This window comes from Lipophrys pholis (genome assembly GCF_963383615.2).
Source record: "Lipophrys pholis genome assembly, chromosome: 19".
Lineage (NCBI taxonomy): Eukaryota > Metazoa > Chordata > Actinopteri > Blenniiformes > Blenniidae > Lipophrys > Lipophrys pholis.
The window spans coordinates 23,372,710-23,400,570 of NC_137647.1; the positions used below are offsets into that span (position 1 = coordinate 23,372,710).

A 27,861-nucleotide genomic window follows, 5' to 3' on the forward strand; every position below is an offset into this window, starting at 1 on the left:
CAGGGTTTGTTAAGTTTTTCCTTTTAATTTGCAGACGTCGTAATTTTATCTTCCGGACCTCCAGACGTCCACGTTTCGTCTCCCTGTGGCGAGAGCGAGAACTCCAGCCTGCACGCTGAGCTGGAGTTGGCAATGTGAGAGAGATGACAGGGAGGAAATAAAACAAAGAAAGAATTGAAATAAAAAAATAATAACATATCTACCTTGTTAACGATGCCTTCGTGCTGCAGAGTATACAACGTCTTCGGAGGGGCAGAGGGAATATGTATCTGCAACGCAGAAAAGAAATGAGCATTTGAGGCGGAGTTGGACCAGTAGGTGGCGCCACAGGGTCTGTAACTCATCCTACCTTGACGGTACCGTCAGATGAACAGGTGTAGAGGCTTCCAGGTGATTTATGGATCCCAGTGATCAGTTTGGTGTGTCCCACATCAAAGTCTGACATGTGCACTAAACCACCAGATTGTAAGGAGAAGCAATGGATGCTGCCACTCCTGTCTCCTCCCCACACCTCATTGCTGCTGTAGCTCATGGACATCAAATCAAACCTCAGCTACGAAGAGAAGACTCTGTTAGTTGTGCGGTATACGTGGTTGGAAGACTATCCAAGCAATTACAAAGTGTTTGTAATTGGACACCGGCCTCATCGTCTAGCAAGCCACTACTGTTGTGCCGAGTCCAGATGATAATATAATGAAATCAGTCAAGAAAAAAAAAATGTAATTACAGACCCCAAATTACCTGGATTTTGTTCAAGGTCTTCTCTGCCCTGCGGTCGTAGACGGCCATGGTGCGGTCCATACCCCCGGAGACGATGTAAATGTCATCTGCAGCAAGCGACATCACGGGGCTGCCATGAGGATTGAAGCTTTTAATGAGCCTGTTATCAGCTGTGGACAAATCAGAATGAAATAAGTCTCGGGACAAAGTATTTTGTCTTGATGATCAGTTTCATTATGAAAAAAGAAATAATTCTGAGTCTGAGACACGATTAGCTATCCTCTGAGAATTCTGTCACGTGACTCTGCTCTCATACGTTTATAAAATAATGGACCTTCGTCTCTCACCAGCCTCACCTCTGGGGTCATACATAGTGACTTCATTGTCCAGTGAACCGGCCAGCAACACGTCTGTCTGGAACGACAAACAATAAACCACACCGTTGTTTGTTATCAAGCCACTGGCTTCACCGCCGGCCTGCAGGTCCCACAGCCTCACGGTCCTGTCAAAGCTCCCCGAGGCCAGCAGAGGACCCTGAGAGGCCAGACACCAGACCCAGCCTTGGTGTGTGCTGAGGCTGCGCTGCGCCGCCAGCTTGTGCAGCTCCGCTCCCCCGGCGCCTGCCTCCACGTCCCACAGCTTCACAGTCCAGTCTGTGGAGGCTGTGGCACACACCCTCCCCTCCCCCCCGAGGAGCAGGATGGAGTTGATCCCGGCATTGTGGCTCGTGGAAAAGGACATGTGCTCCAGGGCTGGGGCAGCTGGTTCTGCCTGTTGTCGTGGCATGTCCAACCCTCTTTCCTCCTGCTGATACGGGATTCGTCCGTCCACACGATGCAAATCTATTGTCCAGTCAGATATTAACTGCTCCATCTCTATACAGGCTGCAGGCCAGTCAACGTTCTCCTTCGGCTCCACCGGGAAGCTTCTGGAGCCTGTTATTTTCCTCGCACGCTGCCGCCAGTGTGGGACGTTGCTTGCAACATAAGCCAGAGTTTGACAAACCTGAAAAGAGGAAGAAGAGGACTCAAGTCTATTCTCACTTCTTCGTACTTCAACTTGTTAGGCAAAACAAACCAAGAAGCAAGATATTTTCAAAGGAAGTGTGTCAAGCAGTAAGTAAAGATATCTTGAGGACCAACCTTTGGCAGCACATTCAAGACACACTGAGCAGGAAGGTGTGAGGAAATGTTGACTATCATCTCCCATGGTAATGACAACAAGCCACTTTCCTCGGAAGGTGAAGGGTTAACCGCTGTGGAGGATGAGGGCCCAGCAGGGAGCAGGCTGAAACGGTTAAAGTTCTAATCAATGAAAGATTCATCCTCCATCTTTTGCCATGTAAACGGCAGAGCAGCGGGAAAAGTGAAGGAGCATCTCAGCAATTAACTGAAGACCAAACAAACTCTGTTTTTCACATTTTGACGACAATTGTTCAGCCTGAAAGAAACTTTCCCAGTGTTCTCAATTTAGTCCAAACTACCCTAGTCCATGTCAATGACCAGAACGACCCAGTGCAAATTAGATTAATTCAAATGACTGTTTTCCATTTACATAGTTGCAATTGTGGACTACAAACAATAAAAACGTTAAAATGCAATTTTTTCATGCTTGCAGAGATAAAATATATCACAAATCAACGTTTTTATGAGTCCTTGACTTGTTTTTTTCATGCATATTGACATACAGAGGCAGGATTTCCTATTTCTCTGCATTAATAGATCCTAATAATGTGATTCAATCCACATATAATTACACACTATGGACTAACACAATACAACCCATGCTTAATTTATTCAGTTTAAACTAAAACATATTGCTCCTAGCATTATAGAGTTAAGACAAACTTCAGGCTGACAGTCTTTTAACAGCAGGAGATGTTCCTCTGGAGTCCTTCCTTCGACAGCATGTCGGCTCAAAGTTTAGGAAATGGTGGACTTAAATCTCAAACTGCAAATCTGTTACTGTACATGTCGGTCTTGCACTGAGGTGATTGAAGGTGGAGGAAAGTCTTACGCGTGTAGGTCCAGTTCGGAGGCTTCACCACTGGGGGGCTGCATGGAGGGGGTCGATAACGACCCTTGGTCTTCATGTCTTCCTGCCTTCGGCCCAGACTGAGCCTCACTGACTTCAGACATGACCTTTCACCTCTGGGCACAGAATCACAATTGATGCATGACAAGGCAACACCACTGTCAATAAATCACCAAGTGTCAGCCATTATCTCAGCAACTGAGAGGCAGAATCGTCAATGTTTTAGCAACTTACTGTGAATATGGCTCCTGTAATGTCGGTGACAACACACAATGTAATTCCAGATGAAAACAGGGAGGATCAAACTAAAGACGAATGATGGGAGACAACGGTTGAGTTTCACTGTCGCTGAGTCACGATCACACCGGCCACACAGTGCCTCTTAACATCAAAGACAAAGTTCATGTATGACACATGACATCATCCAAGTTCCATTGGGATCTTTGCCAAGCATATGTAAATCGGGCCATGCCCCCAGCCAGAATATAAATAGAAACTACTCGCCTCCTTTTCTGTCTTTTTACAGTCATTTACACAGAATTGTGTGAAATTGCAGACTTGCCTCCCAGTCCTCTCTGTGTGTTTTTGGCCTCACTTCTCCTACAGTATTTATCCAATTTGGACCATTCTATTATCCAGACGTGCCACAGAGGACATTTCTGCATAACCTCAAGCTATGAAAATAATATATATAAGCATATATAATATAAATATGCTGGCCTGAAAGGTTTTGCATGAACTCAAACACAGATGAATTCTTTGTAACGTGTCAGCTGACTGAACAACGTCCACCTTGGATGGTTCATTATTTTCCAGATTAAATCCTCTGGTATTCTGATTTTGATGTGCCTCATATCAGTACCAATCTCAAGGGTGATATCGCACATTTTGGGGCCATGTTATGTGAAAATATAATTATTTAAACTTCCTCTTACCAATAGGTGGCGCTGTGGTGCTATGGAGGTGAATGGATATTAGCATGTGGATGTGTTTAAGGCAGCACTTGATGAAACGTAAAGTTTCAGGCAGATCGCAGCATGTAGAGCAGAGAAAGTCAGCAGCCATTCGCCATGGCGGAGCCTGCCAGTGCATTCTAGAGTTTATATGTCTATGGTAGAAACCCTTCACTGTATGTACATATGTATGTGGAATATAGTTATTTGTGGCAATAAAGCTGATAAAACTCTGAATCTTCTTTTCCTACGGTAACCCACACGAAGAACAAACGGAGCACAAAATGTACACCTTGTTTCTGTGGAAAAAAACCATCAGTAAAGAAACTTAAGTTTGGTCAAATCAACACTAATGAGCCAACATCAGGCCACGAGCCACATGATTTTTGTTGTTATTGTCTGTTGAGTCCTTTTCTGTATTTTTTGTCACAATTTGATGAGAGTCTGTCTTGAGGATGTGGGAATGAGGATGAGGATGTCGTGCGAGGAAGGAGCTGGAGGTGAAAAGAACGGTGAGAATAAAAGGTGAGAGGTTAATCAATATTAATGATTCAAAAAGGAAGAGGTGCTAATGTGTATTTGATCAAAACACCTGAAGTGTGACAGATAAGATGACTGCAGAAATATACAAACTCACAGTTTCATGTTAGAATTTTCTAACTACCGACATTTCCATTTCTTGAAAATGAAACTATTCAGGATATCTTAGGAAGTCAAATATTCAGTTAAAGATTAAGACTCATCCATCCTTATTCTGTATAACCCAGTTCTCCAGACAGGTAATCACACATATGAGTAAAGCCTCAGACATATGTTTGGACTGTGGGAGGAAACTGGAGAATGTAAGTAAAACCAAGGACTCAAACCCATGATGAGCTCTTCAGGTGTCCAGAGTGCTTCCCACTATACATCCTGCAGATGCAATATGAGGCCACCAGGAGGCGTACTCTCATCACCATCTGGATCCTCACAGCCTGCCAGTCCTCTCTGACAGTGCTGGTAAGAAAAGATTCATTCTGAGTTTGATTCCCTTTGAGACCAGCTCTTCCACTTCACACTCAAACATCCATCAGTGCAACACATGTCGCTGTTAACTGTTTGCTTTTTATATGGCGCTCTGGTTTGAACTTCCTCATATTCAAAACTTGATTATGAGGAGTGGGTATGTAGCGGGTAGCCCAGTGCTGCTACTTCAGGGAGTGTCGACCCTGCCTCCGTGAGACCCAGGCTCAGCTGCTCCGGCTGTCAGTACCCGGGTAGGGCCGTCCTTTCTGTTGGATCCTGCCAGCAAGGCCGAGAGGGCGGCGCTGATGTCTGGACCCCCCAGGACCTCCATCAGCCCTGGAGAGGTGAATCCAGTGTCGCTGTCCCAGTGACAGAAACAACACAGGAGACAGCAGTTACAGGTTATAAGCCCAGAGCAGATTGGCGTAAGTTCTGGTGCTCAGGTGCTTTCTGACAACCTCCAAAAAGGTGTCGATGTCAGGAAAACAGCCATCATTGACTATGAGCTGTCGCATACATATTGCAAGAGACACGCCTCGCCTCTAACAGCAGCCTCACAGAGGACTAAACATTCTTTTGGAAAGGACTGGAGCCAGACAAACACAGATTCTATGGCGTTGGCTTTGCAATAAGCAACTCCCTCCTGTCCTCCGCTGAAGGTCCTTCCCAGGAAACAGGACAAATCCTCTCCCTCCACTTCATGACCTCTTCTGGACCCACAAACATCCTCAATGTCTACACCCCCACACTCTGCTCTACAGCTGAGGCTAGGTGTTATAGAAACTCTTATGACCTTTGTACTGGTTTATACTGAGACATCTTTATATTATGTTGACCGAGGTATTCACAGCTGGCTCTCTGACTCTGGAGGAGGTGGTGTATTGTATCTTAATACCTGCTCCCCTTTAAGGCCCCTTCATGCTACCAATGTACGCGAGTCTAAGCGAGTGTCCGCGAGTACACGAGTGTCCGCAGGTGTCTGCGGGGTGCACACGATTGTGGCCATGCTCCACTCTGGGCTCACTTCCGTGTGCATTCCATAACGTAACATGACGATCCCAAAAATATGGCTACTTCTACTGCCCACAGTTCTCCACCTTTCCTAAAGTAGTTTATGTTTCACTTCAGGAGTTCTAAGCCGTGTGTCTATCTTTATTTACTTTTAATTTGTGATTGTTCAGACGGAGAGACGGAGCATGTCCTCACACAAGCGTCCAGTAGGCTCTGGCACATGCACAGGCGCGCACAGGTCACGCGGTCACCAAAATTTGGGATGCGGGTGGTCCACCACAGAGGGGTCAGACTCCCCCACTGGGGTGGATGACGATTTTGACGTCACGAGTACCTTGCGTACTCGCGGACATTGGTAGCATGAAGGGGCCTTTACGACGTAAGCAAATGTTCCACAGATAGGTAAACCAACGTTATTCCAAGCTCTTGGGCATGTGTGGAAATCAGGCGTTCTCGGGGGAGAGGGGATATAAGGAAGGGCTCGAGGAGGAACGAGTCCGTCTGTTATGAGTCTGTGATGTGTCTGTGTCTGCATGACTGTCAGCACGCCTTCAACTGTTTGAATAAACACCGTTGCATCGAGTCAATGTCTGCTCTTCATCCATCCTTGTTCTTTTTTTTTTTTTTTTTTCAGAGCAGTGCATGTCATTGTCATTATTCTTCAGAAATGAGTGACAGTAGTACGTACATGAAAACGACACATTTAACCCAATTTAACATCAATGCTCCTTTTTTTTTTTTTTTTTTTTTACAACTCAGCGGGGCTGCATGAATACAGAGAAAATAATAGTATAAAAACAAATTTCAATAAATATAAAAATAAAATTCCAGGAAGAACATCTTAAAGTGGTAGGGTTCCTTCAAATAAAATAGTTGAAGGTAGAACTGTCCAACATTGAAGAATGAAATATAACTGAATATAAAGTAGTACACAATATTTACGAAATGGAAAAAGAAAAGTTGATGAAGAGTCGGTTGAAAAGGACTGAGTTTGTAAAACCTGTGAGAAGTGATTTCATTGAAACCTTTTAGTTCTTACTGTCCTGCTCTTTTTACCCAGTAAGGTTTGATTTTCCCACTGTGACACTTGGAGTTTGTACGACTGTGATGAGGACCAGTTCTACGGTTCTGCATCTGACGTCAATCTTGGAAAAGAAACATGGACTAAAAACACTTTTTCTTTTCCTGCTGGGAATCAGAAACGTGGTACAAAAAGAAAAAGTGTTTTTTAGTGGATGGAATAATGGAATGGTAGCAGAGTTCTCACGATGCAGTTCATTAAAGAAAAGAACAATGTTACTCAGCCTTTGGACGCTCTGTGGTGTGAACGGGGCGATCGACTCCTTTACAGGACGTTTTCAATCCAGCTGTGAAGAGCAGAGGTTCTTCAGGAACGTCCTGCAGTAACTGCATCATGAGAACTCTGCTACCATTCCATTATTTCATCCATTTCTGGGATTAAAAACTAATCTCTTGATAAAAGGAGCATTTCAGTCTGAAAGAAAACAAAGAAGATTTACTGCACATTTTGACTTTCTGTGTTTTTATTGTTTCCAATCAGAAACAAACAACGAGAGACAAGATAGTTATTTACCAGAAAGGAAAAGAAAGCAGTGAGAACTCTTTACACACAGTCCTGACAACACCTTTCAACACGCTTTACACACAGAGAACATCTCCAGCTTGGCTGAGCGCACATTGAGAGTTTCTCTCTTTCTGTTGCATCAACAGTCCGACCCTGGAAATGTGAGCTGAGTGATGTGGCCTCGGTCTTCTTCCACTCAGGAGCTGCTTCAGGGAGCGACAGCAGGAAGAGAAGCCACAGGAAGCAACGGCAACAAGATATACAACATACAAGCATTTTATTGTGAAGGAGGAGGACAAGGAAAAGCAGAATGAGGAGGAGGAGGTTCAGTCCACACAGTGATGGTCCTGCGTCACATCCAGAGGAACCCTGGTTCGATGCTGGACTCTCACAGCTCTTCACACTGCACCACTGACACTCAGCAGATCTTCTGGTGGTTCCTCTGTCACTCACTGCTGGATGGAGCTCTGCTCTCCTCAGTGGACCTTCAGGACACACAGCGTCCTCTCTGCTCTCCACAGTGGATCTTCAGGCCACACAGCGTCCTCTCTGCTCTCCACAGTGGATCTTCAGGACACACAGCGTCCTCTCTGCTCTCCACAGTGGATCTTCAGGACACACAGCGTCCTCTCTGCTCTACCTCCACCTGCAGAGATGAGAGAGATGAGAGGTGATGAGGAGAGTCTCTGTGGAGCAGCCAGGACTTCAGTCCTGTCCACAGCAGCAGCTCAGAGCTCATGAAGGACCACCACCGTCAGACCAACACAACAAGCCTGAGGCTCCTCTGATTGGCTGACTGTGTCCTCTGCTGTCCAACCCTGAAGCTGCTCAGCGTTCTCCTCTCACAGCCTCACAGAGCAGTCAAACTCTGGATCTTTGTTCTCACACTAACTGTGTTTAGTAGAAACCTGCTGGAAGCAGCATGGACTCACTCCAACATCTACTGACCTGAGAGTCTGCAGGCTGCAGTCTGGACTCTGCTGAAGACCAACAAGCTGCTGCACATCTGGATACTGAAGGTCGTTGTAACGCAGGTTGAGCATCTTCAGGTGGGAGGGGTTGGACTTCAGAGCTGAGACCAGAGAAGAACAGCGGATCTCTGACAACCTGCAGTTCATCAACCTGAATAAAGAGAGAAAGAAGTGAGATTAGAGGACAAAGTTTGATGTTGAAGTCATTGAGAATGAAGAAGGTTCAGACTGGAAGAGTTTAGAAATGTAAAGTCCAAACAGCTGAAGCCACCAGGAGGAGAAGAGTCTCATCAACGTGCTGATCACTAACATGCTGCAGAGCTCAGTCCATCTCTGTCCTCCAACATCTGGATCCTCCTAAACTCCTCTCAGTGGTTTGACTTCAACACATTCTAACTTCAGACAGTGAACTGACCTCAGAGTCTCCAGCTTGCAGTTTGGACTCTCCAGTCCAGCACACAGAACCTTCACTGATGAATCCTTCAGCTCGTTGATACTCAGGTCCAGATGTTTGAGATGGGAGGGGTCAGACTTCAGAGCTGAGGAGATCACTTCACAGTGAGAATCAGAGAGTCTATAGCCAGAAAGTCTGTAATGAGACACAGAGAGGACAGGACGTTGTTATGAGGACTTTGTTGGACCTCAGAGCTTCAGATCATCTTCTCTGGGTTTGACTTTGGCTTCATGTGGACATGAAGGAGAGAACATGGAGTTCCACATGTTGTGTTCATGTCTTCAGTTCAAGATGTTGAAGTGAAGCTGTGGAGTGGAGCTGGACGTCCTGCTACTTGTTTATATTCATTGCAGTGTTTGGTTGGAGAGACGGGGACAGTGGAGACAATAATTCTTCTGAGAGGGACACGGTTCATTCATTTATTCATTATTTAGTTGATGAGAACTGTGGGAATAGAGATATTGGTCGGTTGTTTGTCAAATGTTAGTAGTTTTTAAAACTATTTTCTTATTTCTATTGGGATCTCACAGGACCACAGAAAAGTTGGTTCAATTCTGAGGAAAGACAATTCTCATCTGTCATGATATAAGGTCATGACATGGAATCTGGCTGAGCACCACGGACGTCCCATGCAAATCCTCCCCCCTTCCTCCTCAAAGGGCTTTTCCACCAAAAAGAACCAGGAGCTAGTTCGGGGCCAGTGCCAGAGCCAGTTCTTAAATGAGCACCACCAAAGAACCGGTTCTTTTTCCACCGTCAACGGAGCCAAGTGAGAGCTACGTCATTGCGTCACTGCAAAACGTGACATGTCACTGATTTCACCAATTTCGCGCTGACAGCGCTCGTCCAGGTACGGACTGTATTCATCGGTTTAGTCCGGGTCGCTCCATCTAGTTTGACCTGAACCTCAGATGCACCAAAGAGCCAGAAAACATTACGTCTCTTCTCGTCTCTATTGGTGTTTGATGATGATAGAACGAAGCTCTGAAAACTGTTTCCAATGGAAACCTCCGTAAACACTCTGATTAAAGTTCTCTTTCACATGAAGCCGTTAAAAGGCTCATTTTATGCCTATAAAATCCAAGCTTTCATTTACAGTGGTATGTAGTTTGTTTTGTAGTTGCTGATGAACCAAAAGTATTCATTATGAAGAAGTTCTGTGGGTTAGAAAATAATATTGGAGCGTCTCGGAGAGGAGCGCAACGCAGCCGCACACTGCATTGCCCAGCGGCTGCAGCTCCTCAGCCGGCGGTCAGAACGTGAAACAAGACCTGGACGTGACGTTAGTTATAATAATGTCACCATGAAAAGTGTGAAAAATAAACGACAATGGAAAACTGCTCATAAATTATATCCGACGTAGCAGACTGACAAGAGGAGCTCTGCTGCGCTCTCGAGAGCCGAATTAAATAATCCCGTTCCCTCATATTATCAACTTCAGGGAACAATTTTTTATATCATTCCCACGCGGAGTTGAAATTTTTTTTCTCTATAACCACTCTGGGGCTCCGTGTTAGCTGTCATTTTCAGAAAGCCGGTACAGCCTCGCTTCAGCCTTTTAGGTAGCGATAACTCCAGAGATAACTCCAGAGATAACTCCAGAGATAACTCCAGAGATAACTCCAGAGATAACTCCAGAGATAACTCCGCCCCCAGCTGATGGTGTGTTGGGTCCCAGTCTAGCTCCGCTCTGGCCCAGCAACGAAGTGGGGCCAGCGTAGCACCAGTTTAGGTGGAAAAGCCCCCTGACTCCCCCCATGCTCTCAGCAGGAGCTTTTCCACCAGAAAGAACCAGGTGCTAGTTCTGGTCCAGGGCCAGCCTTAGCACCAGTTCTTTGTCTTTCCACTGCCAAAGTCCCGGCCAAACAGGGGCTAAACTGCTGCTACGCTGGCCCCACTTCGTTGCTGCGCCAAAGAGGAGCCAGAGTGGAGCCCGACGTGTCATCAGCTGGGGGCGGAGTTATCTCTGGAGGTATCGCTACCTACAAGCCGGAAGCGAGGCTGTACCGGCTTTCTGTAAAATACAGCGAACACAGAGCCCCAGAGTGGTTATAGAGGAAAAAAATTTAAAATACGCGTGGAATGATATAATAAGTCGCTCCCTGAAGTTGATAATACGAGGGAACCGTGGCTCTCAAGAGCACTGCAGAGCTCCTCCGCTGTCAGTCAGTTAAATCGGATATAATTTATGAGCAGTTTTCCATTGTCGTTTATTTTTCACACTTTTCATGGTGACATTATTATAACTAACGTCACGTCCAGGTCTTGTTTCACGTTCTGACCGCCGGCTGAGGAGCTGCAGCCGCTGGGCAATGCAGTGTGCGGCTGCGTTGCGCTTCGCTACGAGACGCTCCGATATTATTTTTCTAACCCACAGAACTTCTTCATAATGAATACTTTTGGTTCATCAGCAACTACAAAACAAACTACATACTTCTGGAAATGAAAGCTTGGATTTTATAGGCATAAAATGAGCCTTTTAACGGCTTCATGTGAAAGAAAAATTTAATCAGTGTGTTTATGTAGGTTGTCATTGAAAACGGCTGTAGAGCAGCGTTCTATCATTCTACACCTCCATTCCTCCATGTTGAAGCACTTGATTCAGACACGTCCAGAAATAAAGTAAAAGGAGCAGAAATTCACTATGGAATGCCCAAATGTTGAAAAATAAGCCCAAAGATCATTCACGCATTATTCTTTTTTTTTTTCTCAACGGCCACTCCGGGGCTCCAGACTAAAACAAGAAGGACGTGAAACAACACCAATAGAGATACGAGGAGACTCAATGTTTTCTGGCTCTTTGGCCTGATTCGAGGTTCAGGCCAGACGAGATGGAGCGATCTGGACTAAAACCGATGAATACAGTCCGTCTCCTGGTTCCTTTATGAGCACTATCAGCGCTAAATTGGTGAAATCAGTGACGTATCACGTTTTGAAACAGAGCGGTGGATAAAACTGATTGATTATCAATTGTGACAAAGTGTGTAACAATCAGTCTAATTTTAGAGTAAACACATAGATAGTGTGGTGACAGCCACAGTGTCTGGAGAGCACTCTGACTGGCTGTCGATGGGGACGTCGGTTCTGTTCCAGCTGCTTTTATTAGGATTTACAGCTATAAGGTACAAATACACTAAACTGTATGTGGACAGGAACAACTAAAGTGAGTCTCTGGGAAAGTCTCATGCAAAAAAATCTGTAATTGAGATAATTTACCACTGGGTTACATGTAAAATAAAGAAATTATAGATTTTATATTGCTTATTTTATTATTATACATATGTGATACGTGATACAGTTTAGTATATTTCTACGTTATGGCTGTAAATCCTGATAAGCCGCTCGCGGTGCGGTCATCCGCTCTGGACGCATTGCTGCTGGAGACAGACGACCTCCTCCACCCTCCGCCTCCACCTCTGGAGTGACTGAAGATAAAACAAAAAGTCCACTGAGCCTTTTCACAGTCCCAGTTCAAATATTTAATTTATACATTTAATAATCAGATAAAACTGAACTTTATCAGTCTGCTGTGTCTCCACCAAAATGTCTCATTTCCTCTTCGACACTCTGACACACGGTGGCGCCACAACCATGAGGACTGTTTTGGTGTCCAGTAGTGAGCTCTGGTGCTAAACCCCATGATGTCATTCTCCTCTGGCCTCCACCTTCACATGTGATTTTTCTCCTCCACCTCTACAGCCACTGATCTCTCTGTGGCTCTCACACCATTTACAGCGGCAATGACGAGCTGCCGATCGTTTTTTTATTTTATTAGTGATTCCACTACTGTGACACCAAATATCATTTTCTTGACCTCCACCTCCTCCATAACTATTTCAGTCTCTGTAAAATTCCATTTCTTTGTCTTTTCTGTCTGGATTTAGCGTCAAATGCCAGCGAACAGCAGGCTGATTGAGATGCAAAAATGTTGACGAGGCACTTTGTAATGACCATTTATGGTAGAAAGTGGGCGTGTTGAGGGCGGGGCCTGAACTGCGCAACCTTCCAGGTGGACTGGGATCTATAAAAGGAAAGTGCGTGCAGATGTGTGTACACATGGGTACGTACGAATTGTCCCTCCTATCTCCTTATCTATGGACTTTCCCTTAACCCCGTGGATGACGTCACAAGGTTAAGTAAAGGTGTGGTAGGTGTGGCAGTCGGAACGCACTTTCCCTTAGAGTCGTCATAATAATGCGACGGCGGCGCAAGTTAATGACATTCACCATGGTGGGGAAAGAACTACATGTTTGGTAGCATATACCCTGTTTACATATTTAATCAAGGGTGCCAACAGGGCATGATGAAATAAGCTGGAATGCCCCGAGGGGCCATGAGGACAACATCAATGGCATATGGGGAAGATGCGGAGGTGGAAAAAACAGTCAGAAACATTCTTTGCGGTGGCAACAAACACGGGAAACTGTGGATACACAGGAACTTGGCAACCCTGTTTAATGCAATCAGACAAATGGCAAATACAAAGTGGACGAATTGCTAAATTCACAAAGCTCATTTGAATAATTAAACCTTTGAAATGTGTAATAATGCACACTCGACGATGAACACCTGTTCATCGTCGAGTTTCAAAGTTTCGGCCACAGTATCTGCTGTCTTCTCAGTTTTTGATGCCTTTTGTCTGAATAAGGTCATCAGACGAGGAAGATGGCGGTCAAGCTCAGCATAGAATGTGTTGGGCAGGTTCTGATTTGTGAGCCGCTGGAACTCTGCACATAACTACATTAAAATAACAACAGGAGAAAACAGCAACAACACTTAAGAAAAATTCCCATTTGAATAATTGAGAACACATTTATAAAGCAAAAAACAGCAGCCAAATGAGTAAAAATCACAATTTTCACTTTAAAAGAGAAGGCGAATCGATATTACCTCAGAGTCCATGAGCTGGTTCACTGGTGGGCAGGACATCACTGTGGTCTGTCGGCGTAGGGGAAATGTGGTGTCCATCATCTTTCTAATGAGGGGCAGGTTCTTCTCAGTCTTCTTGAGTTCTTCAACAATTTGTTATTCAAATACTCCAAAGAGAAGTACTTAAGCCGGATCATCTCTTTAAGAGCAAGTTCCATGGGAACAATACCTTCCAGAAGGTCATGGAGTATATCAGGGTTAGGGTCAGGAAACCCTGTGATCGTATGGAAGTAATTCAGTGACCCACGCAGGACACAGTCACCTTTCACACCAGAATGTTGCTCAAGGCGTCACTTTCTTGAACAGTGTGCACATGGAGGTCATGGCCAGCTTTGGTTCTCTGAGGAAACCTTCTCTCTCTGACTTCAGTGACTTGAAACTGTTCAACTGAGCCCATACAGAACCTGAAAACATGGCCTGCTCTAAATGACTCTACAAAGCCACCTAATCCATGAGCAGCCAAACTGTCAGCAGAAACACGAAAGACAGTGCCTCTGACATTCTGACCAACTCTTTCGATGAAGACACCGTCATTTTCCAGAGTATGAAGGTCACGCAGCAATGGCGCAAGTACAGCTGCATATCCATACTTGCGGAGGTCTGTCACTCTTACCAGTACTGCTAGCTCTATAGAATGGAATGCTGATCTGTATTGTGGTTTCACATGAGCAAGGACCCAATATACAGTGCAAAATTTGTGCGTGATGTGCCAAGCGGGTTCGCAAGTTCAAGCTCATCAGTATACAGCTGGAGTGCTAGGATAAGATCCTCTGTTGACAGTCACTCATTTTCAAGGAAATGAGAGCCACTGGAGCACGATGCATGTTGTCCAGACGCAGTTTTTGTTTCAGTAATCTTGTTAAGAACGTCTGTGTTTTTAAACAGCTCTTGAATCATTGAAAGGATCGGAACATACATGCTGGTATGTCCAGGTTGCTCTAACTGATACTTCGCTGGTATTGCACAAGGACAGTTGAGCTCATTAAAGGTTTTTCTGCGTGTGGATGACCTCAACGCTCCTTTAGAGGTTGATGTAGAGAAAACATTGCAGTCCATGACAGCAGCTACAACTTCACTCAGTGTAGGTTCTGCAATACTGTGACCATTTTGTTTGCAGTATGTCATTAACTGCCTCTTTGAAGAGTACACATTTGTGCTATAGCTAAAATCCTTATATGGGCACGTCCTGTTTCATGATTTTTCAAATGCTTTCTGAGATGACTGAAAATGGTTGATTCAGAAAAGTGTTGCTGAAATGTGCATAAAGGGCATTTAAATAGCATTGACTCTGTTCTGTGTGACTGCTAGGTTGTGCTGCATGACATCTTGACAAATGAGTACTCTGCATTAAATGTCTGAAATGGACAAATGCAATCAGTGTAGAGGCATGGAAGAGGGCTGATCCTGGAGTAGTGGCTGTGCTGCAGCCTGTAGTGTCTGAATAACTGTGTTCTGGAGGTGAAGGAAGCTGAGCACAACTTACACTTCCAGATCATTTTGGAACCAGCAACCTAAAAGGTAAAGAAAAAATGACAAAGTTTAGACCACTATTCTGTTTTAAAGGTTATAACCTTTAAAACAGAATCGCTTATACTTAGTACTTGATATAACAACAAGTAAATTACTATTAGCTTAACAAAACATGATCGTGGACTACAGGATACACTGCTTTAAATGTTTTCATAAACAATGTTTCTATAACATCTATGGATGGAAAATAGCAAAGTAAACTTATTAGTTCTTAACATGTTTTTAAGACGAATGAAATTTTGGACCCATTTTAGAAGGAAATGCAACATTAACTAAAATCTGACCTGTGCAGTGCCAAAGGTGAAATATCAATTAGGTAGATGATATTTATAGACAGAACACATTCATGAATGATCAAATTGAATACAGCTTTTATTTTGATCAAACAGGCCAGTAGAAAAAAATGATAATGTGTGTATGTGGGAGTGTGTAAGATTTAGGGTTACCACACTACAACATTGGCTGAGAGAGAGAGAGAGAGAGAGAGAGAGAGAGAGAGAAAAGGAGAGAGAGAGAGAGAGAAAAGGAGAGAGAGAGAGAAAAGGAGAGAGAGAGAGAAAAGGAGAGAGAGAGAGAGAGAGAGAGAGAAAGGAGAGAGAGAGAGAAAGGAGAGAGAGAGAGAGAGAGAGAGAGAGAGAGAGAGAGAGAGAGAGAGAGAGAGAGAGAGAGAGAGAAAAGGAGAGAGAGAGAGAGAGAGAGAGAGAGAGAGAGAGAGAGAGAGAGAGAGAGAGAGAGAAAAGGAGAGAGAGAGAGAAAAGGAGAGAGAGAGAGAGAGAGAGAGAGAGAGAGAGAGAGAGAGAGAGAGAGAGAGAGAAAAGGAGAGAGAGAGAGAAAAGGAGAGAGAGAAAAGGAGAGAGAGAAAAGGAGAGAGAGAGAGAAAAGGAGAGAGCGAGAGAGAGAGAGAGAGAGAGCGGGGGTGTCACTGGATTACTTGGTATCTTTCTTCACTCTGTTTTAACTTCTTGAAACTGGAGTAGAGAGAGACAAAGACACTCCAACATTCAGATTTTCTTCTCTAAAATAGTTTTACTTGTATCAATAAATAACCTGACGTTCAAATGGCGGAACAAATTGTAGGGGACAGCATTAAATGCAACACAATACACGCTGCAGTCGTATCTTATCTTTATTTATTGTGTATAAATTCATGTATTTATTTCAGCAAGCAACACGTGTAAACTTTTTTTTCCTCCACAGTCACTCAGAAACTATCTGAGCGCAGCGCAGCAGTAGACTCTAATGATAATAATAATAATAATAACTTTATTTATATCACACTTTTCAGAACACATGTTGCACAAAGTGCTTCTCAGTAAAAACACAAACAAAAAGTCAGGCGAGACGGAGAAGGGGTCATCAAACAGATGGAAAATTAAAGACAGAAAAAATATTATTCTTGCCAATAAAACAACACTGGCATTGGTGGCCTGAAGAAAGAGCATTCTAAAAGATAAAAGGGCAACATTTTATTAAAAATGGAGGCTTCAATTAAAAGCAAGTCTATAAAAGTGGGTTTTTGAAAGAGATTTAAAAGAAGTCACTGATTCTGCAAGCCTTATCTCCTCGGGCAGGTCATTCCAAAGTCCCTTAGATTTAAGTTTTGACTTTGGGATGACCAGAAGGGATCCACCCGTGGACCTGAGACTGCGAGCAGGCTTGTATTGGGTCAGCAGGTCAGTAATATAACTGGGCGCCAGACCATGAAGAGCTTTAAAAGTAATTAGCAGGTGTGATGTGTTGTCGCCTGTCAAAACCAGTTAGTAGCCTGGCTGCTGCATTTTGGATAAGTTGGAGGTGATGGAGGAGCTTTGAAGGGAGACCAGATAGAAGGGAGTTGCAGTAGTCAAGGCGGGTGAAGATGAGAGAATAAATGAGTTTTTCTAAATCTGGGCGAGAAAACATTGGCTTCAATTTGGAGATCAGTGGATTTGGAGGAAACAGGACTGGACAACCTTTTTGATGTTGGTGGCAAAACTGAGGTCAGGAAGGAATAGCACGCCAAGATTTCTGGCAACTGGCTTCACATTGGAGGATAATGGGCCAAGGTTGTTGGCAAACAGACTATTGTGTGGGTTTGGGGGGTTGAAGCGAATTATTTTGGATTTTGACTGATTTAGTTGGAGATGGTTTTGGGCCATCCAACGGTTAATGTCGTTAAGACAGTTAAAAACAGCAGCCAGGCCTCCCGCGTCAGCAGATCTCAGGGGAAGGTATAGCTGTGTGTCATCAAAATGATAAGATACTTTATGTTGTTGAATTCAAGGACCGAGTGGGAGTAAATCAATGGAAAATAAAATCGGACCTAAAATGGAGCCTTGCGGTACACCACAGGTAACGGGAGCTGAAGAAGAAGAATGATTACTAAAATGTAGAGCTCTAAAACCAGACTGGTGTTTCCCAAAGATGTTATGTTGGTACATAAAAGCTAAAAGCTGATTTGAAACTACTTTTTCTAAAACTTTAGATAAGAATGAAAGTTTGTAATTTGGTCTGAAGTTGTTCAGATTAGAGGGCTCGAGGTTGGGTTTCTTTAAAAGTGGTTGGACCACGGCATGTTAAAAAGCAGAGGGAAAGTGACCAGTGCAGAGTGAGCTGGTGATGATTTGTAAAATACTGGGCCCAACCGAGTTAAAAACATCTTTGAGAAATTTGGTGGGAATCGCATCAAGACCGCACGTGGTTGATTTCATTTCATTATCAGGTCACAGAGATCAGACAGTGAAATTGGGTTAAAATTACTAAAATGGTTAAGAACAGTCCGACTGGAGTGTAAAACATAGTCAGGGGGTGTAATTGATTCTCTATTTGAATTTTTATTTAATTTGTGAAGAAATTTAAAAAGTCTTCACACAATTCCAGAGAAGAATCAGTAAAAAATACAGGGCGAGGGGTGATAAGAGAGTTGATAGTTTTAAAAAGAAATCTGGGGTTAGAGTGAAAAAGAAAAAGGCAGCTCTTGCTTTTTTCACTGTCCGTTAATAAGTAGTTAAAGCATCTTTCCAGGTGGGATAAAACACAAGTGAGCCTGATTTCTTCCACTTTCTTTCCTTTTTCCTACAGTCTGGCTTCAGTTGTCATGTGGAGTCATTAAGCCAGGGCAGTGGGCTCCTAGTGGAGACTTTAGATTTGAATGACGCCACAAGGTCTAAGGTGGAATAGCAGTTATGATTAAAAATGGGGACCAGCTCATCTGTGTTAAGATTAGGATTAAAAGCAGTTAAGGAGGCAGCAGTAAAGAGCTCAGCAACTGTGTCAGCGGACATGGGATTAAAAACACGTCGATGAACTGGTGTGCTGTGACAGGCTGGTAAAAGAGTTTATGATCAGACACACAAATATCCTTGTTGTCAAGGTTGTAGGGGCTGAGAGCGCTGTGTCAAACCAGGTCCAGGGTGTGGCCTTTGGAATGGGCTGGCACATGTAAAGCTTGAGAGATGCTAAAAGAGTCTATTGTTTCCATAAAATCAATTGCCAGAGATTGAGAAGGGCAGCAGACATGAATGTTAAAATCACCAAGAATAAGGACTTTGTCAAATTTGGACATGAAGAAGGATAAAAACTCTGAGAATTCCTGGATAAAAACACTGTTAGGCTTGGGTGGTCTATAGATAATTAAAATCAGAGAGGGGACTTTTGTTAGAATTGTAAAACCAAGGTATTCAAAGAATGGACAACTGTTTTGTGAGATGGGGGTACACTTACAATCTTTTTTGTAGATAACAGCCCCCCCCCCCCCCCCCCCCCCCCCCCCCCCCCCCCCGCCCAACAATCGGGGTTGATGTAGATGAGTAAAATTTGGTGGGGTCGCATCAGTTAGGGCACTACAGTCTCCTGGTGAAAGCCATGTCTCTGTAATAATAAATAAAAGTCGAGAATATTTAGAGAAATATAATCAGGGCATAAAAAGGCCTTGTTGTTGAGAGACCTAATATTTAAAAGGTCAAAGGTGACAGGCAGGCTTCAGTTCAGGATAGGTGGTAGAATATGGTACATGGATAAGATTGTTATGGTTGGAGCCGGCTGGACGTGATGGTGTCCGTGAAGCAGTTGGCCTGCAATCGGGACTGATGATCGGTATAAATGAATGTATCCCAGGACCAGAGATCTGTTTGGGAGGTCTCGGTGGTGGGATTGCTAATGACAGATAAAGGCAGTAGGGGGCGCTGGACTAAGCAGCAGTGATTTGGAGAGGTAAGGGAGGGCGGAGGGCTCACACCAGTTGAACGGAGAAGCTCAATGATCGACAGCTACGTACAGACCGTTTCAGAGGAGGTGAACGACTCTTTCCAGTTGAAACGTTTCTCCTTCTGTTTTTTTGGAATCCAATATGCATTAGCGCCACCTTCTGCTACGGAGGGAGAATCTGAGATTAGCTCAGAATAAAAAATTATCCTTGCAGCTGTCCAAAACGTACTTGAATAAAAAAATTGTAATATATTGGCTACAAAATAACTGATGAAAATTAAAATACAAAAATAATAAAATTAAGTAAATTTGGTCTTCCATTAAAGTATTGTATTACTTCTGTTATGTTTTGGTTTATCTGTTTTTTTTTCCTCTTGTGTCACTGGTGTCCTGGGTAACTTTATGAATTTTTAAGGGATAGGTGAGAATAAGCCTTGGCTTCAGCTTACATCAATTTCGGCTACAGAAATTGTTTAAATAAAATGTGTGTACCTGAACTTTTAAGCACTATAAACTGAACTGTAACCGCAACCAAAATAAATCCTTCATTCATTCATTCATTCATAATGTCTAATGCATGTCAGACCATTTGACCCAATAAAGTTGTTACTGTTTTAATTGGCTATGATTGCAAATTATTGATTTGTGATTACTTATTTGGTGAAGCACTTTGAGATTTGATGGCATTTTAGCATGTTTGTCAATAAAGTTCAATGTTCATGTCCGTCTGTGCCACATACAGAGAACTGAAATTGCCTTTCTCTTCACACCCACATTTCAAAAAGAATTTCACACGCTAAAAATATACAATATACAAGAAATAATTGAGGTACATACAGGCTAAGAATAGAGTAAGTTAAGAGAAGTATAAGAAGTCAAATAAGATAAACACGGCAGTGAACTCAACAGTAAAGTGAACAGAAACTTGTAACAAATATAAATGATGATGATTGACTTGGTTTCTTCAGAGACGGTCTTCTATTGGATCATCAGTGCAAACAGAACATTCCAGAACGTCTTCCAGAGACATCTGGTGCCACATGGCTGAGCAGAGAGCAGGATGGGAAGTAGTCTTAGACACGGCCACCCACACCTGGTCAGTGAAACTAGCTGTCAACAGGTAACAGGAACATCTGGTTAGTGAAACTAACTGTCAACAGGTAACAGGAACACCTGGTCAGTGAAACTAACTGTCAACAGGTAACAGGAACATCTGGTCAGTGAAACTAACTGTCAACAGGTAACAGGAACATCTGGTTAGTGAAACTAACTGTCAACAGGTAACAGGAACATCTGGTTAGTGAAACCAGTTGTCAACAGGTAACAGGAACACCTGGTCAGTGAAACTAGTTGTCAACAGGTAACAGGAACACCTGGTCAGTGAAACTAGTTGTCAACAGGTAACAGGAACACCTGGTCAGTGAGACTAGTTGTCAACAGGTAACAGGAACATCTGGTTAGTGAAACTAGTTGTCAACAGGTAACAGGAACACCTGGTCAGTGAAACTAGTTGTCAACAGGTAACAGGAACACCTGGTCAGTGAAACTAACTGTCAACAGGTTGTCATGATTCCGGGAGGGCAGACCCAAGATGCAGAACACACGAGACCACGTTGGACAGGTTTGAAAAGGAAAAAAAATCAAAAGTTTATTAAACAAGGGGGATCCTTCAGCTCCCAGACAACCAGTGCAGAGAAGCGTTTCCACGGTGCAGGATGGGAGAGGATGGCGAGGACCGGGAGTGCACAGGAAAACAGGACTAGGGGGGAAAAACTCTGAAGAGAGAGCTGGCAGAAACGACTACCCTCACAGGAGTACGGACTGGCGACGACCACTGGCAGCTCCAGGCTTTTAAGGGAGGAGCCGCTGATGAGCCACAGGTGAAACGAGTCATCCTCCCCCACGGCTGCGCCTGCTCTGCTGTCACAATGCGAGGGGGAGGAAGGAACACCACACACAGAACAGAAAGACACTCACCAGAACAAACAGAACACAAAACATAAAACTGCCAGGACCGGACCCACCGAATCCTGACACAGGTAACAGGAACACCTGGTCAGTGAAACTAGTTGTCAACAGGTAACAGGAACACCTGGTCAGTGACACCAGCTCCTTCCTCCCACAAACCTTGACCCTCTCTTCTCCTTCCTTCGGACTCTTCAGCCTCGTCACTCAGGCCTCCAGCATGGACCCAGACTCTGCTCAGCCTTGATGGCTTTGAGTTTGAACTAACAACATGTAACACCTGAACCATCACTCCTCCTCCTACATAACCTCTGATATGAAGATCTCACCTGGTCCACCTGGTTCTTCAGCCTCTGCCAGGTGAGATGATGGTAGAGTAGTGCTTTGTCTCCAGCCATTGGTTCATAATGAGTGTGTGTGTAGGAGGAAGATCACTATAAGATTGTTCTTCTCTCCTTTTCATCCATTCACATTAAGTAGTTTTTGTCCATATCTTTATTTCTTTTATTTTAAATGAAATAATGTGAATACATCTCTTGTTTTGAAGGATTTTCATCCAGACACAGAAATGCTGGAATGGAAGCAGTGTAAACTTTGCAAAGACTGGCTGCATGTTAGTTGTGCCTTAAAATCCCACAAACAGTCATCCAGCTGTGGCTGTAACACCACGAATGAGAGCACAAGGTACCACAACAATAGTTATCAATTATTCAATCGATGTGTGTCGTATGGCAGAAAGGACTGAAGCACTTGGCTGAGATATTTATTCTGGACTCTTTGTGTTGGACGCTGTGTCTTTAAATGACATCACTACATTCCTAAAGGGTTTGAACCATCAACCGTTGTTTGATGATCACATTGTCAAAGTAAAACATCAACTGATTCTACATCTTGTCTCCAGTTGGCTGATTAATCTTGTTAAATGACAGGAACAATAATCAAAGTGTAACTTTGCTGCTGCTGCATCTTTTCATTGGTTTAACAACAGATTATAATCTGCAGGATGACTGAGGGGTTGAAGGGGGGAGATCCTGACTGGATTCTCCAGAGAGCAGATCAAGGTGAGTGAAACAAGCTGTAGCAGCATATTAACCTATTTAAGGTGCTGCTCTTGTGAGGACAGGTAACTTAGAACACGTTCAGGGGCAACGATGATCAGGTCCAATGTGTAGTTTGTTTTTTTATCCATTTATTTATGAGTGGTTTCCACAAGTCAATGCCTTTCACCAACTTAGCCCACTACTGAGTCTCTATAACCACATAAAGCCTTTCCTCCTACTGCCACTCCCCCTGACCTCTCCCCCTAACAATGTCCAAAAACGGTGTCTGCTCCCCTGTCCTACACCTGGCATGATAAGGTGGAGGCTTTATAACCGCCACCTTGCCCGCGCTCCACCAAGTGGGAGAACATAAAATCTGCAGAGATGGTCTGTAGACAGGGGAGCACACACAGTCAACAAAAATAAACGATAATCCTATATGAAGCATAAAATGGCTCCTATACAAACTGTGCTGTTAGTAATTCTACATTCAGACAGAATGAAGCTCTGGAAGAGAGCGTCAGCATCACCTGCCCTCAAGCAGCAGCTCAAACTGAGGAAGCTGCTTCCAGTGAGCAGCAGGTAAGAAAACACCTCATCAGTCAGTGGGACAGTCTTTACACAACAAAAGCTGGATTATTGACGGGTTGGTTAACCTATCAATATGCATCATGTCACTGTTTTTTAGATCATCGACATCCTGATGGCTGAAGGATCAAGCAGCTGGGGTCAGAGGTCATCATGGCCAGAGGGAGAACGTTCTCACACGCTTCCACAGGCGAACACCACCATACATCCTGGCTTCATCCACAGGCTTTATATAAAATAAAGTACATTGACATGATTTATGGGTGTTTTTCTTCTTTTAAAGTTGACATGGGTAAATGTTGAAGGTTTGTCATGGACATTTACTCCTGCGGTGACCTCTGACCCTGAGCTTCACTGAGGTTACAGCTGTAGTGACCTCTGACCCTGAGCTTCACTGAGGTTACAGCTGTAGTGACCTCTGACCTCTGACCCTGAGCTTCACTGTGGTTACAGCCGTAGTAACCTCTGACCCTGAGCTTCACTGAGGTTACAGCTGTAGTGACCTCTGACCCTGAGCTTCACTGAGGTTACAGCTGCAGTGACCTCTGACCCTGAGCTTCACTGTGGTTACAGCTGTAGTGACCTCTGACCCTGAGCTTCACTGAGGTTACAGCTGTAGTGACCTCTGACCCTGAGCTTCACTGAGGTTACAGCTGTAGTGACCTCTGACCTCTGACCCTGAGCTTCACTGTGGTTACAGCCGTAGTAACCTCTGACCCTGAGCTTCACTGAGGTTACAGCTGTAGTGACCTCTGACCCTGAGCTTCACTGAGGTTACAGCTGCAGTGACCTCTGACCCTGAGCTTCACTGTGGTTACAGCTGTAGTGACCTCTGACCCTGAGCTTCACTGAGGTTACAGCTGTAGTGACCTCTGACCCTGAGCTTCACTGTGGTTACAGCTGTAGTGACCTCTGACCTCTGACCCTGAGCTTCACTGAGGTTACAGCTGTAGTGTCTTGCTGAAATAACTTCATTATCATTCATGTTCACAACAAGTGTACACAGAATGAACTTCTGTTTGGCTCAGCAACAGTTTAGGATATAAAATGACTAAAAGGTGCAGTGATGTTAAATGTAAATATAACACAGAATATATACTTTGGCCATATATACAAGATAACCAGCCACAATACACACAACTCTCCCAGCAGGGATGTACAGTAACACTGCAGAGGACAGCAGTCCTGGAGAGATTCATCATTTCTTCATCTATTGCTTTTATTCCATCTTCATATCTCCTGACCAAGTCACCGTTCTTCATGTACTGAAGCAAAGAAAGTTAAAGATGATTTTAGTTTCCTCAGTAGTCTTGGTGGGTATCGCTAAGCAGCATGCAGGATAGATAAGCTGAGATATAACTTCAGTGTTTGTCAGCAGTGTTCTTCCAAGCAGTGTCATGTCTCTTTGGAACCAATTATTCAAAAATTGTTTGCAGTTTAACAGTTTTATGAAGAAAAAAAAAAGGATTTACATGTTCAGAGTCCTGTGTTATCACATTAATTCACTGCTTGTGCAACGTGCAATTAGTATGCTACATTGAATAAATAAATAAATGAAATAATTTTTAATTTAAGAAATTAAAAATTAAAGCAATGATTCTTCACAGTCATGTAAATGTATATTTGCGTGGTTTTCTTCAGAAAACACTTCACTGTCACATAGACTTGTTTAGGCTGACGGGACAGACTTGCCCCTCACAAGATGGCGGCCGCTCTGACGTATCGGAGCGGTGGGCGGTCACAGGCCGCGCGGCGTCTAGTGTTTATGTCTTTGGCCAACAGTACATAACAGATGCAAACAGAACTATAAATAAAACCTTCCGGTTGGGGTCCTTCTCTCTAATTGGACGAGCTGTCGGACGTTCACGCTCTCTCCCTGTCCAATCACAGCCCGGTCCAGCCCGCCGCTGCTCTGATGGTGATGGAGATCCGAGGGGCTTTAGGACCCTGCGGCCGCTCTGAGGTGGCGGTGGTCTGCATGCAGACGTGCGGGGAGACGCGCTCCACCAGAAGCCGGTGCTGAGGCAGCTGAGGCGGGAGGACCAGGGCCGGAGGACCGGGGAAGATCTCCGCAGCATCACCGGTAAGACTCCTCTTCTGTTGGTGAGCTCAGCTGCTCCTCACTCCGACACGAGAAGGTGTGAACAGCTGAGCGGTGACTGATGGTTTTCATGGCGGATGGAGCAACTGAGTGTCCTACAGGTTCATCAGGAAGTGTTGGTCTGATGGCTGCACGTTACAGGTGGAGTGTTCGGGTGGAGAGAAGCAGGTTATATCGATGTGGGGGGGGGGTGGATGGGGGGCAGTGGAGCATCTGGAGGATGGGCTGATGTTCTCAGGTTTTTGGGTGAGAAGTCAGGTAGGAGAGTTTTAAATGCACAGAAGTTTCCTGAAGGCTTTGGAGGAAGAGCTGAAGAGGGATGGAGGAGAGAAGTGAATGAAGGAATAGAGGGATGTGGGGAGACGAGAGGTAACTGAGGAGAAAGAATACTGGTTAGATTGGTTTCGTTGAAGTCGGGTTCAAAAGGGAGACTTGCATCACAGATCACTTGAAGGTCACGTATATAGGAGACAGGTGGACTTCACCCAGGAATTCATGATTACATCTGATTAGTCACAGTGTGAGACAGTCGGCTGTCTCTCATTGGTTCATTTCTGACACGCAGCTGGAGACTGTGACGTTGGTGGAGGTGGAGCTTCCGCATAACAGTGGAAATTAATGTTGTGGTGACGGATGATGTCACAGAGATGGAGAAGATGGATGACAGAAAAAAGCAGGGGACCAAACACTAAACCCTGAGGGACACCATGACACAGTGGAAAAGGTGCAGCTACTGATCTTCAAGAAATGCTGCCCGTTTCTGTTCGAGGATCTTCTCAAATGAACATTTTTATTCCAGGAAAACAAAACATTTTAACATGGTTAAGTTTGTCCGTTGAAACATTACCCAGATGGATCTCAGACCAGTGATCACAAAAGGACCGGGACGTTGGGGGAATATTGTGTAACAACTATAGACTTTGTATGAGGACTTTAAATGAACTGCTCATCCAGCAACATAGGAGCATTAAAACACACAAAACGTCTCCAAAAAGATTCAAATGGAGGCCAAAAAGAACCGGGAAAGACTCAAACGGACTTCATCCGTTCATCTGGTGCTCATTTGGATCTGCTTCCTGCTGACAGTGTGAAGGAAGGATCCCCTGAACCTCCTCCTGAGACGGTCACACACTGTGATAGAAAACCTGAGAAACCACACAGAGAGGAGAGGCAAACTCCTCACAGAAAGGCTTCCAAGCATAAAATTGAATTGAGGACATTTTCTGTGGACAGAATTACCCAATCCACCACAAGGAGGCCGGAGAGACCAGCGGTCAAATACTACGTCAGCCACAAAAAAACATAAAGTGACTACAAACAGACCAACAATACCCTGAAAAAGAATGACACAGATATAAAGTAACTATCAACAGAAACAAAACAAAAATAAAATAAAATGACCATCTGAGTTCAGATTGACCTGAACTTCTACTGTTTCCATTTGTTTTCCTGCAAAGAGCTTTCATGAAATAAACACCTGAAAAAATACTATTTTAGGTTAAGTTTATTTTTACCAAAAATAAATGAGCTAAATCTTTGAGAATAAAAAGAAAAAAGGTCCTGTATACACCAGCCAAAACAAACTTTTTTCTCCCCTGAGTTCAATATTTTTCCACATGGCACCAAACAAATGACTTAAAACGATGTAGTACATATGCCAGGCCTATAGGGGGCATTGTAACACTGCAACATAGGAACACCAAAAACGGAGAAACACAGAGCAAAAATCCTGGAATTGGAGAAATCCGTCATCTGGCCTTATTAAAGCGACGAGCATCAGCATCTCCTTCAGCTCCCCCCTGTCCGCCATGTTGCTAAGTGACGTCACGCAGAGGGAGGCGGGGTTATCGGGTGGAGACATGGGGGCGAGGACATCGGCGTTTTCCGCTAGTGCCCGGCCACGCCTCAAAGCCGAGGCGGCGTTTTAAACTTTCTCCACTCTGGAACCCGTTTTCAGAAAAAAAAGAAAACCTTTCCCGGCTCCTGAACGCGGCGCCGCGAGGACGATGGGACGAAGACGATGCGGTTACATGAAGCCGCGTTGTCGTGGGAACAGAGCCGCACTGTTAGCTGTGATGCTAACGCTACTGAGGACCTGCTTAACTTCTACATGGACGTATTTTTCATGAGAGCAGACGACAATATAAACCAGAGGAGAAGCTCAACAATATATTCAGGGTGTGTTTGGAGCTGCGCCTCTGTAATAATGCTTATAATAACCCAGCTTGTCCTTGGGGGAGAATAACTCCCAGACGGTAGTGGTCAATAGTTTTGTTTAGTCTGGTCACGTCACGTTTCCATCAGCACAGCGTTTCAAATGCTCATGTTACCCGGAGACACTGGACTTCTGTCTGAAGCCAGTCGTTCCTCCTGCACTTTATGAAGCTGTAAATCATCTGATGGAGCCACTGGCTGTGTCCTCACCACTGGCTGTGTCCTCCCCACTGGCTGTGTCCTCCCCACTGGCTGTGTCCTCGCCACTGGCTGTGTCCTCCCCACTGGCTGTGTCCTCGCCACTGGCTGTGTCCTCCCCACTGGCTGTGTCCTCGCTACTGGCTGTGTCCTCCCCACTGGCTGTGTCCTCACTACTGTCTGTGTCCTCCCCACTGGCTGTGTCCTCCCCGCTGGCTGTGTCCTCCCCACTGGCTGTGTCCTCGCCGCTGGCTGTGTCCTCCCCACTGGCTGTGTCCTCCCCGCTGGCTGTGTCCTCCCCGCTGGCTGTGTCCTCCCCACTGGCTGTGTCCTCCCCGCTGGCTGTGTCCTCCCCACTGGCTGTGTCCTCCCCGCTGG

At 44.5% G+C, this 27,861-nt stretch overlaps 1 protein-coding gene across 1 annotated transcript; it reads right to left on the reverse strand.

Moving 5' to 3' along the window:
* Positions 1-26,881, reverse strand: LOC308124346 (F-box/WD repeat-containing protein 9-like; the record flags this gene model as incomplete). The annotated part of the gene is made up of 11 exons (XM_080487267.1): positions 1-120; positions 204-269; positions 350-553; positions 742-890; positions 1,077-1,725; positions 4,960-5,071; positions 8,323-8,415; positions 8,740-8,868; positions 24,859-24,998; positions 26,724-26,754; positions 26,829-26,881. The coding sequence occupies 11 exons, from the start codon at positions 26,879-26,881 to the stop codon at positions 46-48; spliced, it is 1,701 nt and encodes a 566-aa protein (XP_080343393.1). The 3' UTR covers positions 1-45.
* Between the last annotated feature and the right edge of the window lie 980 nt (positions 26,882-27,861).